The sequence below is a fragment of the Gymnoscopelus braueri genome, assembly GCF_963280865.1.
Source record: "Gymnoscopelus braueri genome assembly, chromosome: 3".
Lineage (NCBI taxonomy): Eukaryota > Metazoa > Chordata > Actinopteri > Myctophiformes > Myctophidae > Gymnoscopelus > Gymnoscopelus braueri.
Genome location: NC_137612.1, coordinates 52,759,725 through 52,773,032, shown reverse-complemented (window position 1 = coordinate 52,773,032; position 13,308 = coordinate 52,759,725). Strand labels below are relative to the sequence as shown.

The 13,308-nt window shown below is 43.3% G+C and overlaps 1 protein-coding gene across 1 annotated transcript in view; it reads right to left on the bottom strand.

The window, feature by feature from the left end:
• suclg2 (succinate-CoA ligase GDP-forming subunit beta) overlaps positions 1-13,308 on the bottom strand; it is a 179,129-nt gene that overhangs the window by 16,968 nt on the left and 148,853 nt on the right. The window contains exon 10 of the mRNA XM_080423817.1: positions 2,533-2,653. Coding sequence (XP_080279943.1) covers positions 2,533-2,653 — 121 coding nt within the window. The remainder of the gene's footprint in view (positions 1-2,532; positions 2,654-13,308) is intronic.

Here is a 13,308-nt window from a genome sequence, read left to right as displayed (position 1 = left end):
ATATTTGGGCGTAGCTGCAACTCCTTTTATGGTTATGGCTGAGTCATAGTGACATGAGTGTTACGACGTGGCTCACCGGACGGTCCTCCCATTAGCCACTTTTAACATTAGGATAATATCAGGTAGTATCACTTTTTTATTATCTTGTTATACTGTATTATTATTATATTGCATTATTGTGTTAAAGACCACAGTCTCTTTGGGTACCCGAATCTTCATTCTGAATTCATACATTCAGATGTGATGGCATTTTTGCACAGAGGGATATTTTTACACTTTATCATAATACCAGAGCAACTGGTAGTTCAGTTTTGTCAGTGCTATTATAAAACACACCACAGCCTGACCTACAAACTGTGTGTGTGTGTGTGTGTGTGTGTGTGTGTGTGTGTGTGTGTGTGTGTGTGTGTGTGGGCACACATGAAACGCTGAGGGGCTTATGCACAGACGTTCCTCTGCTCCCTTCTTAGGACACGCCACTCAGCAGGTTCCTGACAATTAACCTAACCACCAGCTGGCCCTGCGCCTCCGGGGGAGTCAATGGCACCAAACACAGAGGCACGCACGGAACCCACGGACTGTATACACACACACACACGTGTGTGTGTGTGTGTGTGTGTGTGTGTGTGTGTGTGTGTGTGTGTGTGTGTGTGTGTGTGTGTGTGTGTGTGTGTGTGTGTGTGTGTGTGTGTATAAAACAGCTTGCACACTTGTATGCACGTACACCCCCCTCCCACACGCACACACACACACACGTGTGCACGGACACGCGCACGTCCTAAAAACGCTGCGTAGAGTCAGCTAGCTTTATTAGCATACGCAGGTGAGAGGTGAGGCAATCAGCTCTGTCGGTATTGTTATGCTGGCCGGCGCTAACGATGGGCGCCGAGGAACGTGACATGTGTGAGAAATGCCCTCCTCCTCTTCTCACCGGGACACGAGGGCCGCAATGAAGACAGATCGGCCGCTGGGACCAGCTGCGCTAATAACACACAGTCCTTCCATGGGCCTTAACCCGCTAAGACCGGGAGGGAACGCGTTTGTGTCATTTTTTTTTTTTTTCATTTCTTTGGGCTATTCAAAAATAGCAGATCTACAAGCTCGTAGCGCGGCACCGAGTGCCGCGCTACGAGCTTGTAGATCTGCTATTTTTGAGAAATATAGTGAAAATGTGTGCAAATCTTTGAATGTATGTATTTTTCAAAGCGAACATTTTGAACTCAAATCTTTGCTGCTGGGGGGGATTTTACAAATGTCTTCTAAATCCTAACAGTTTATTTTTTGAAAAAACGTATGTTGCTATATATATCAGTGGTTCTCAAACTTCTTCATGTCAAGGACCCCCAAAATGATATGTATTTGGCCGCGGACCCCCCCATCTGATTACATTTTGTTCCAGGGACCCCCAGAAGCAAAGATTTTAGTTAAAAATGAAAGATGTGCACATATTAAAAAAAAAAAAATAGTAGCCAAATAAATCTAAAAATAACGCAGATTCTTCCCCGGTCTAAATGGGTTAAAACTGGACAGATACATGCTGCTCTAAATACTACGGCGCTCACATGTGCAATTTAATTAAGGCATTTAATTTTTTTGGGGGGTGGAGTGCTAAGGGCCTCATTAAAGCTAATGTGTCTTCAGCCAATTCTGCACTCGATGTTTTGTCAAGTATCGTGAGCGAGATAATAACAGGTTTAGTACACCGCACTATCCTCCTGTGTTAACCACATAGAGCAAAGGGTCCATTCGGTTTCATTTTGTACACTCCCGGAGTTACAATAACACTGAGGATTTTCACTGTGCATTTATTGGCTTTGGGTTTGGGTGTGTGTGGGGGGGGGGGGGTGTACCTGGCTAATAGGGTCCGAGGTGTGTGTGTGTGTGTGTGTGTGTGTGTGTGTGTGTGTGTGTGTACGTTCACCAGTGGTGGAGAAAGTGTTAAAAGTAAAAGTCCAGAATTCAAAATGTACTTCAGTAAAAGTACAAAAGTATTGGCATCAAAATGTACTTAAAATAATAAATGTAGAAAGTGCTCATTGTGCAGAATGTTCCATTTCAAGTTTTGTGAATTGTTGATGTTTTTTTTTGGATTTTTGACGTGTTGTGAGCTTGTAGATTGGCTATTTTCAAATAGCCTAGGTATAAAATAAGGCTCAATGTATGTTTCATAATATCATAATTTACATCTCAAAAGTAACTAGTAACTAAAGTTTTCAAATAATTGTAGTGGAGTAAAAGTAATATTTTCCTCAGAGATGTAGTGGAGAACTATTGAAAATTGGCAATACTCCACCAAAGTATAAATTCCTCAAAAGTGTACTTAAGTACAGTACTTGAGTAAATGTACTTAGTTACTTCACACCACTGATTGCATCATATGTATTACTGATGAATTGAGTACCCTAGGGCTTTTAGTGTTATCCTTTTAGCTTAACCTTTGACTGTACTACCTGTGCCGTCACCACACTTTGTCAATATAAGTATCCGAATCAATCGATTGATCAAAAAAAACACGGCGCCCATTTTACTCACCTTCCAACCTGACTACCAGCGGCACCTTGAGCTCCAGCTCGCGGCAGGCCTTGGTGATGCCGTTGGCGATGATGGCGCAGTTGACGATGCCGCCGAAGATGTTGACCAGGATGGCCTCCACCTGAGGATGGACAGAGAGGAGGCTCAATGACAGGACAGGACACGACACGCGGTTGTCCCCTCGGTAGAGTTTCGTTGCTGTCGGGCAGAAACCTCTTATCTCCATATTTTAACTTTTACATTTTTTTCGTAAATTAACGCCCTACTTGTTCATACTACAGCGTCACACAAAAGTGTCAGATCAGCAAGCTCGAAACGCGAAGCGACGCACTTTGAGCTTGTAGATCTGCTACCTTTGCCATTTTTAGAATAGGCTCTATGCGCAGCAGCCATACTGGAAAGACATTTGAGCCCCTTCCTTACTTCCTTCACAGGTGTTACCAATGATGCTAATGAAGGCTCTGTTCCATTCTTGGTCAAACAGAGTATTGGTGCATGTTGGCTCACTGGAAACACTCTGCTACACCAGTGGGGTCTCAAAGTGTGGTCCAGGGACCCTCATGGTTCCTTGAGGGGGTTCCAAATGGCCACTTACGGGTGTGTAACTCTGAGAGTGTACAAATGGAACCAAATGGACCCGTATGGGTCCATTTGGTTCCATTTGTACACTCTCAGAGTTATGGGGGTCCTTGAAATTAAAAGGAGAACCACTGTGTCACACTAAATGGAACAAAGCCTTCATTAGTATCATTGGTAACACCTGTGAAGGTATAAGGAAGCGGCCCAATTTCTTTCCAATATGGCTGCTGTGCAAAGAGCCTATTTGAAGCCTGAAAAAGTAACGGTTTTGGACGTGCATGGTTTCCACCCGACAGAGGCGGTTTACTAGCGGGACAGATGTGACCTTATCAACGTCGCACGCTTCAATTAGCGTGACCCTCAAAACCTAAATTCTGAATTCATATAATATATTCATAGAGTTCCAATTCAATTACAGCCTTTTGGATATGGCTTCAAGGTCTAGCGTGCATTCGCCAGGTGTGCGCATTTTGAAAGCGACCCGTTTCACCCCGAGTCGTAGCTCCTCAGTCGAGGAGAGACGTGGGAGAATAGAAGCGTCCAGAACCAGCGATGTTAACGTGCCGTCACCGTCAACTCCACTCAAACATTTCAACACCTTTTAATCCATTTAGACCGGGGAAGAATCGGTGTCATTTTTTTATTTCTTTGGCTATTGAAAAATAGCAGATATACAAGCTCATAGCGCGGCACCGAGTGCCGTGCTATGAGCTTGCAGATCTGCTATTTTTTTTTAATCTAGAACATTTGTGCAAATCCTATTTTTAAGCGAACATTTCTAACTCAAATCGTTCTACAAATTTCTTATAAATCAGTTTAAAACAGTTTTCTGAAACACTTGTTGTATGTGCTATATATCAGTGGTTTAAACTCAAGGGGGTCAAGGACCCCCAAAATTATATGTATTTGGTATTTGGCGGACCCCCATCTCAAAATATTTTGTTCCAGGGACCCCCCAGAAGCAAAGATTTGAGTAAAAAACAATAGCTTTAAAAATATATATTCAAAGATGTCAAGATTTTTCAAAAAATAGCTGATCTACAAGCTCATAGCGCGGCACTCGGTGCCGCGCTATGAGCTTGCAGATCTGCTATTTTTGAATAGCCCAAGTATAAGATAATGGTTATAGTGGTTAAAATCTAAAATGACACAGATGCGTCCCCCGGTCTTGAAGGGTTAATGATAACGAAATCAGTGAGTGTATGAGGTTAAGATACCCGATATATATACACACTTGATATACGTCACAATGCGCTGCGTTGTGAGCTTGTAGACCACCTATTTTAGCGTGATACTATGTCATAAGTATACAATATTTTTTCTTAGTGAATAAAACGTTATTTTTCGTCTCTGTCGGGTTGAAACAATAGCAAAAAAAAAAAAGCAAAAGTAGCAGATCTACAAGCTCAAAACGCAGTGCAACAGCAACGTTATACTATGTTAATATACAATGTAACTAACACAACTGCGGCGGTTGTAGTCGGCCTATTTGCCGCGTGGTAGGACCACTACTGGTTGACGAGTGGTATTGCACGAAGCTCAAAAAACGCAATTCATCCTCTGACTAAACAGCCTTTGTGCATTAGCTCAGCAACAGAACATTGTGGGTTCCAACTGGGTTCAAATCCCGGGTATAGGACATGGGAAGTTATGTCTCGCAGCTTTTAAACAACATCTGGAGTCGTCTTTTCTTTATTTTTTCATCAGCCACAGAGATCTTCAACACCGCGCCAAGAGGAGCATGAAGGTGCTTCCTGTGTAAAGTGTGCAGGCAGCCGCCGAGGTGATTACACTAACAATCTAGTCTGTTGGTAATTACCCCGGCTAGCTCAGTGGAGAGTAGCTGAGAGCACACAGGATTAACCCATTCAATCCGAGAACGCATCTGTGTCATTTTTAGATTTCTTTGGCTATTCAAAAATAGCAGATCTACAAGCTCGTAGATTTGCGCAAATCTTTGAACACATATATTTTTAAAGCGAACATTTGTGAAATATTTTGTTCCAGGGACCCCCAGACGCAAAGATTTGATTTACAAAGGTTCGCTTAAAAAAATAATAATATATATATTCAAAGATTTGCACAAATGTTCACGATTATTCAAAAAATAATTGGGTCTGAGCACTCGGTGCTGCGCTATGAACTTGTAGATCTGCTATTTTTTTAATAGCCCAAAGAAATAAAAAAAAATGACACACAGATGCGTTCCCGGTCTTAATGGCTTAATCCTCTGTTTGTTTATAATCTCAGCTAATCTGTTAGTAGCGATCTGGATGAGCGCCGTGTGTGTTGTTTGAGTGTGTTTGCGTGTGTGTGTGTGTGTGTGTGTGTGTGTGTGTGTGTGCGTGTGTGTGTGTGTGTGTGCGTGTGTGCGCGTTCATTGTGCGGCAACAATGTTTACAGGGAGACAACGTCAAGGACTTTGATCACTATCAGAGTGACATCAGTGGCGTTGTGTCCCTCTTGTGTCACATCCAAAACCGTCCTCTCTCCCTCTCGTGTCACATCCAAAACCGTCCTCTCTCCCTCACAACATCAGTGTGTGACAGGATGGGAGCGAGGGGGGAGGGGGATGGGTGGGGGGGGGTGTAGGAAGAGTAGCTTAACCCATTAAGACCGGGGAAAAAGCATCTGTCACTTTAGATTGTAACCACTTTAACCATTATCTTATACTTTGGGGCTATTCAAAAATAGCAGATCTACAAGCTCATAGCGCGGCACCGAGTGCCGCGCTATGAGCTTGTAGATCTGCTATTTTTGGGGGAAAATCATGAAAATGTGTGCAAATCTGTGTATATTTTTAAGCCAGCATTTGCTCAAATCTTTGCTCCAGGGGGATTCTACAAATCTCTTCTAAAATCCTAACAGTTTTTTGAAAAAATGTGTGTTGCTATAATCAGTGGTTCTCAAACTTTTTCATGTCAAAAAAATTATATGTATTTGGCCGCAGATCCCCCCCCCCCCATCTCAAAATATTTCGTTCCAGGAACCCCCCCAGAAGCAAAGATTTGAGTAAAAAAAATCTCAATATTTTTTTCCCCAAAAAATTGCAGATCTGCAAGCTCGTGCTTGTATATCTGCTATTTTTGAATAGCCAAAGAAATCTAAAAATGACACGGATGCGTTCCCCGGTCTTAATGGGTTAAAGTGCTCGTCGCCGTCATAAAGTAATTGTACAAGCTGTTGGGTCTGAGCTGAGGAAGTATATTACACAGGGAGGTAATCAACACCAGGAAAGACAAGGATTAAAAACAATATAAAAAATCGGGATGTGTCCAAACACGCTGAAAGCACTTTTCTTTGTGTTACATGGCTGATTACTTCCGTAACACATGCATGGAACCACCATATTGTCTCTGTCGGGGTGGAAACCTCATATGTACAAAACCGTTACTTTTCAGTAAATGTACTTCAATGGATGAAGCACATTTTGTTAATACTTTTCATTGGTTAAATGCTGTATTCAAATTGGCTAATGGGAGTGCCGGCCGGCTGCCGGACCTCTGACATCACTCTGACATAACCATACACAAACCCGATACGCCCATATATTAGGCAGGACCACGGCCAGTCGCCCAGTTCACTCTTGACTCAGACATAACCATAAACAAACCTGATACGCCCATATAGACATAACCATAAACAAACCTGATACGCCCATATACACATAACCATAAACAAACCTCATACACTCATATAGACATAACCATAAACAAACCTGATACGCCCATATACACATAACCATAAACAAACCTCATACACTCATATAGACATAACCATCAACAAACTTGAATACACCCATATAGACATAACCATGAACAAACCTGATAAGCCCATATACACATGACCATAAACAAACCTCATACACTCATATAGACATAACCATAAACAAACCCGAACCCACAGATTCGACCCCTATGCCCATATATGAGCATGTGCCTATACATGGGCACATGCTACTGGATATGCAGGTGTCTAGAATCGCCGATCCAACCGATATGTCCATATATAGGCATATATGGATATCCAGTTGTCCAGAACCCCCGATCCTTGCAACATAGGTAGCTCTTGCAGATTCTTCTTGCTTGTAGCAAAGAGTCTTTGATGTTTATTTCACCTATATGCCCATATATGGGCATGCCAATATATGGGCATATACTGATGACGTCAGGGATCTCCATATATGGGCATAAAAGGGACTGACAGACACAGAGATCTCCATATATGGCCATGAATCGGACACAGGTAGATAGACAGATACAGAGATATGGAGATACAAGGGTTTGTTCTGCCTGATAGCAACAATATGAGGAAGGCATTCTCTCTTGGTGGCAGGATACAACAAAAAAAGGAAAGGTTATTTGCGTCTGAGTGTGTGTGTGTGTGTGTGTGTGTGTGTGTGTGTGTGTGTGTGTGTGTCGGAGAACGCCTGTGTACCAGTCTTTGTGTGTCTGCCGCCATTAATACGGAGCAGCTGTCAGTCTCCAAGGAGAGGCAGCGTGGCTTCTGGGTGCACAGACTGTTCATCACTGTCACCGTGGACTGATGCCACACTGCTAGCGCTGACGCTACTCTATTCATTACATACAGCCACTGCATGCATGCATGCATGGCACACACTGGCGTGACCAAGAGACGCCCCATGTGGGGCGACGGTGGCTTCCAGCCGTATCCACACAAGCCCACCCATGTCAACCATATGCACACACACAATACTGTATGTGCAATTCTGCATTTTTTTCTACAACATATTGGTGCAAACAAAAAATGCAGAATTGCAAATGTGTATGCACGAACAAACGCACGCACATACACACACGTTTGTATGTACAGTATGTGTACCTTGCTTACGGTAAGATCGCTCTGGATTAAGAGCGTCTGCTAAATGCCGAAATTGTACATTTTATAGCTATACATAAAGGATTTTTCAATTTTTTTTCTTTTTCATAACCCTAAAAAAAAAAGTCTGATCTGCGAGCTTGTAGATTGGCTGTTTTCGGTGTGCAAGTATAAATCACGCATAACTCTAATCCCAATCTCTGAACTTAACCTCCAAATGCCTAATCCTAACACTAAACAGAATCTTTCCCTAATTGAAAGCCTACACTGCAAACACACACGCACACTCACACGCACACACAATTGAGTTAAAGGTGCTGTAAGTGATAGTTTTGTATAAAAAAAGAAAACATATTCTGATAGTAATCACTGCTAAACAGTGTATGTTAAATTACAGGGCTCTGAAAAAAAAAGAATAGAGTCTGCACACTGGTAAAGTTGCAAAAAGCTCGTCAACGTTTCGGCCTGTTCAGACCTTCATCAGGACATTATATAGGAAGGTCTGAACAGGCCGAAATGTTGACGAGTAATAAATTACCAAGTGGAGCTTTTTGCAACTTTACCAGTGTGCAGACTCTATTCTTTTTTTCATGATAATGTGTTTGTCTAGAACCTGGGCCACGGATGTGCGTGCACTACCTTTTTCATAAATTACAGGGCTCTCCCTTTCTCTCTAGCTCTTTAATAAACAGAAAAAGAAGACGGGAGAGAAGACCCATTTATCAGCTTCAATTTCATAGTATTCCCGTTCGTCATAGAAAAGGAAAACTCCCGCACACCGCCTTCAAATGCCAACAATGGCTTTAATGGGAATGACAACGTTCTTGTCCTACGCACCCGTTGCTTTCGTAGGTGTGAAAAAGACTTGCTTTTTATAGCGTTCCCGTTCCAACTTTGCCTGCTCACTTCTTTGCGGCATCACTTGCACTTTAACTTGTTTAACCTGTATCCTCCTATGTGTTCTCTCACCTGATTGGACACAATTGGTATCCCGACCTGAAAGTGTATCGTCCGTTTACTAAAGAGCTGGAGAGACCGGGAGACCCTCTGTTACTGAACAAACACTCAATGAACGCTATCAGAATATAGAGCTATTTTAACACTTATTGTAACGAAAACACTCACTGCACCTTTAAGAAACAGCAGTTGCACGTCTGTGTTGTGTATCAGAAACAGACGCTGGGTTGCTGGCAAGGAAAGGAAGACAGACAGACGTGTGAAAACATACTCACTCACTGGTTCTCTAATGCCAGCCTTGGTATCAAACACATGCTCTGTCTGTGTGTCTGTGTGTGTAAGGGTCCACAACACATCGTTGTTGTTGGGCGGAAACCTTGTATGTCCAAAAACTTTACTATTCAGGAAATGACCTGAAGCCGATTCTACAAGTGTCTTCTAAATCCCAACAGTATTCTGAAAAACGTATGTTTCTATGTCAGTGGTGCTCAAACTTTTTCATGTCAAGGACCCCCAAAATTATATGAATTTGGTCGCCGACCCCCATCTCAAAATATTTTGTTCCAGGGACCCCCAGAAGCAAAGATTGAGATAAAGATTGAGTAAAAAAAAATCCCTTTAAAATAACATTCAAAGATTTGCACACATTTTAACGATTTTTCTAAAAGTAGCAGATATACAAGCTCATAGCGCGGCTGCACTATGAGCTTGTACATATATATATCTGCTTCAAAATGTTTCAAAAATACCTGATCTACAAGCTACGGTCTACTTGTAGATCGGCTATTTTTGATACTTCTCTGTGACACTGTAGTATGACCAAGTAGAGCATTCATTTACCATAAGTTGAAATATGGAGATATGAGGTTTCTTCCCGACAGCAACGATGTGTGTGTGTGTGTGCCTGGATATGTCTTGTCCACAGCCTGAGGTGTGTTTGTGTGTGTGTGTGTGTGTGCATCAGAGAGAAACATATCGAGCGCCAACAGGTTCAGCTTTACTGGTGCGTGTGTGTGTGTGTGCGCGCGCGCGCGTGCGTGCGTGCGTGTGTGTGTGTGTGTGCGTGTGCGCGATAGAGTGCCAACATTATTAAGAATAGCAGCAATTACCAAACACCTAGCACGGTGTGAGAAAATACAGTTTTTCCACATTAACCATGTTGATACTCTTTTCAACATTATTAAACATGTTTGGTTTTAGAAGGCAAGACGAGGCGCTACAAAATATTCTTCACACAAACAACACAGGCCAGCTCTAGGGAAAGACCGACACATCTTCCTGTGTTTTTCTGCGGTGGGTATAAACATCCCACACCCACCCCACAACACCACAGCACCGATGGCACCAGCTACACTGTCCACTCGCCACTGGGGGGCAGTAGAGATTTAGATGCCATCCTCAGCCTCTATGGAGAATACTCTATTCTCTTTCCATCATCATTCCATTTTTCCAACTCAGTCCCTATTGAGAAGCACCATATTTCTTCCATTCATGCGTCTCCTATTGACAGCCATGTATATTAATGATACACAAGACATGATTTATGCCGACCGGCACACAAGTAAATGCAGTTTATAGAAATATGGATGTAACAGCCGTCTTGCACTTTGCTGGAAATGCTCCGGCCGCCTGTATGATTGCTTGTGTTTGGATTTGAAAAGGTATTTTCCTTTTGCAGACTGAGAATGGGGCAGAAAAAAAAAGGGGTTTGACCTCAGATGTGAGAAGATTTAGAATTGTGCTGATGTATGTTGTTAAACGCTACCACGAACAAAGCGGATTCATTGCAAATTAGCAGGCTAACATGGATTGAGAGATAAAATATAGGGCATAGCAGTGGCGGCCATTTTGTGGTGCCACAGATAGAAAACCCATGCATTTTTCCCATAGAGAATTCCGGAAAAAAGTATATACATTATTTTACACCTGGAACCAAGCCATCCAGGCTCCTGGTGAATAATGACCATAAAACATTTGGTTCGGTGTCAAAAACAATAATATAATATATATATATTATAATATTATATACTACATTTAATAAAAAAAAACACCCGACACGACTATAGGACAAAAAGAAACAGAAGACAGCAGCACTACTGGAGCTAAAAATAAGAATCTGCACGACCATCTCCATGTCCTGCACTAAAGGTATACAGCGTACACCTAGGTCAGGCATATCGGCCATTTTGTGCAGAAGTGCCTATACTGCATTGGTTGTGAGGCACATTCCTGGGAGAGCGGTGCGGGGATCCATTCCAGGGACAACGCCTTGCCCTGGCCCGGAGCCCACGGATGCCACCCTGACGAATGGGTGTGAAGAAGAAGTCAAAGTGAGGGTCAATCACCTTGGTTTCCTGCCCTCTTCAATCAAGAGAACACCCTTAAACGGTCTTTGCCTGATTCAGGCTCTCTGCACGTCTGAAATCATATCCTAGACCAGCGGTTTTTCGATGGGAACGCCGGAACGCAAGTCAAAATCTTAAGGCTCGACTGTAGACATATCCGTGCACAATGACCTCTATAACACGTATTATCACTCTGCTGTATATTTGTACTTACTAATGCCAAAAAAGGCAGAAATAGTGTATCTACAAGAGAGATATTAGATCGGGTTGAAAGTGGTTATTTGTATTTGGAAATGACTGCACACAAACTACTGAGAGAGTCAATTAAAAGACAATTCATGAGCTTTTCAAAGTGCACACGGCGTATTGCAATAATAATGTGTGGTTGTCACAACATACCAAGGGGAAATTTGGGAAATTATTCCACATCCCAATTGCGCGTGATCAAGCTGAACATCACGCTTTTACTACAGTTCTACCTCGTGTCATGGAGCTAAGTAGAGCCTCTCTCCTTGAAGGCATTCATTCCAGGTATAAGCTACCCCGTTGGCAGAGGGGTGGATGTCTTTCATCACAGCAGCAGCATAAAGGCATCAGGTATAAATGTGCCAGCTCTCTCTCTCTATTTTAGAGGGTCTTTTGTGCGCTCCTTTCAGGGAGTGTCAGCCGGCACTTTCTACCCGGGACCCCAGTGAAATTATTCAAATTTCAACGGAACGAGATCACAGTGGCTGGCACGGCGCTACCCCCTTGTCAATGTTCTTTTACGTCAAACTCAAACAAGGGCTTTTCACAGGAGAGAAAGGCTTTTCTGGTCGCTGTTATACACCTCGCTAAATGCATTGGGAGACGAGAATTCTTTAGCCCAGACTGTTTGACATGCCAACGCGCCGTGTTGGCACATTCCCCTGAGGAATGAGAGGAGAGAAAAAAAAACGGCAGTGTATGAAAAACATTTAGCCTTTGTGTTTGACAGTAATGGGTGTGTGTTTTTGTTACAGTAACGAGTTAAGTCCGACTATTCAACTTCGCAGTTCCTCACCGAACGCATGATCTGGACTGTAAATGCACAGATAACGCAGACCACCTGCACATGTTGGCCTACAAAGCCATGCAGGTAGAGAAGACTTATACCATTCCCTGCATTGGACTATTTTAAAAAGGTAAGAAAAGGAAAAGAAAAGAAAGATATACTTTTCTTCTGAGTCTTAGCCCAGCGGGAATCCAGAGGGATTGCATTTCCGGCTCCCCGCGGTGCGTTTTGTGCGTGTTGCCAAATTATCACTCGGGCGCACATTTTGTGTGCCCATACTCCTGTTAAGCGCCGCTAATCTGTCTGCAGGAGAGAGAGAGAGAGAGAGAGGGGGAAGAAAAGAGGGAGACAGAGACAGAAAGAGAAAGGGAGAGAGACATCTCGTCTGCTTTGTGAGAAGCAAACAGGCAGGCGCATAGGAAAAGGCAGGGCTGGAGACGGGCATGTGTCTCTCTGTGGCCTATTAGGGACCATTGTTCGTTGCGTTATCGGCTGGAAACAGTCTGTCCTGTCACCGCCTGCCGTGGCAGGCCTTGTTTATCCTTCCCTGCCCCCGCCAGGAGCCCCAGAGCTCTGTCCCGGGGCAGAGGTTAACACACACCACTTCCAGACTAAGACGGGCCTGCACGCCCTAATCTTCCGTCCTGGGATGACAGTTGCTGCTATACCGGAGAGGAAGAAAAGTGAATGTTGTATTTCAATCTCTCGCGCCAATGTCTGAGGGAGCCTAGGAGTGTAGTGTGCAACCTCATGGGGATAACATGGTGGTGGAGATATTCTCAGCTCATCCTCGGGTTCTTAGTCAAAGCCATGGCTTTTTTGCTGCTATTCTGCATTCATTACAAATCTTTTTCCACCCAATTTAGCGGTTATGCCAATTCCCGATTTTTCTCCTCGCGTGCGAGTCCCTGTCACTGCCAACCCCTACATGTCTTCTTGGGGAGGGTTTAGACAAACCTCTGCCAATCCGCTTCTTTTCACGTGGCAGTGAGGAGTATCACTGGGAGGATGTAACCTACGTGG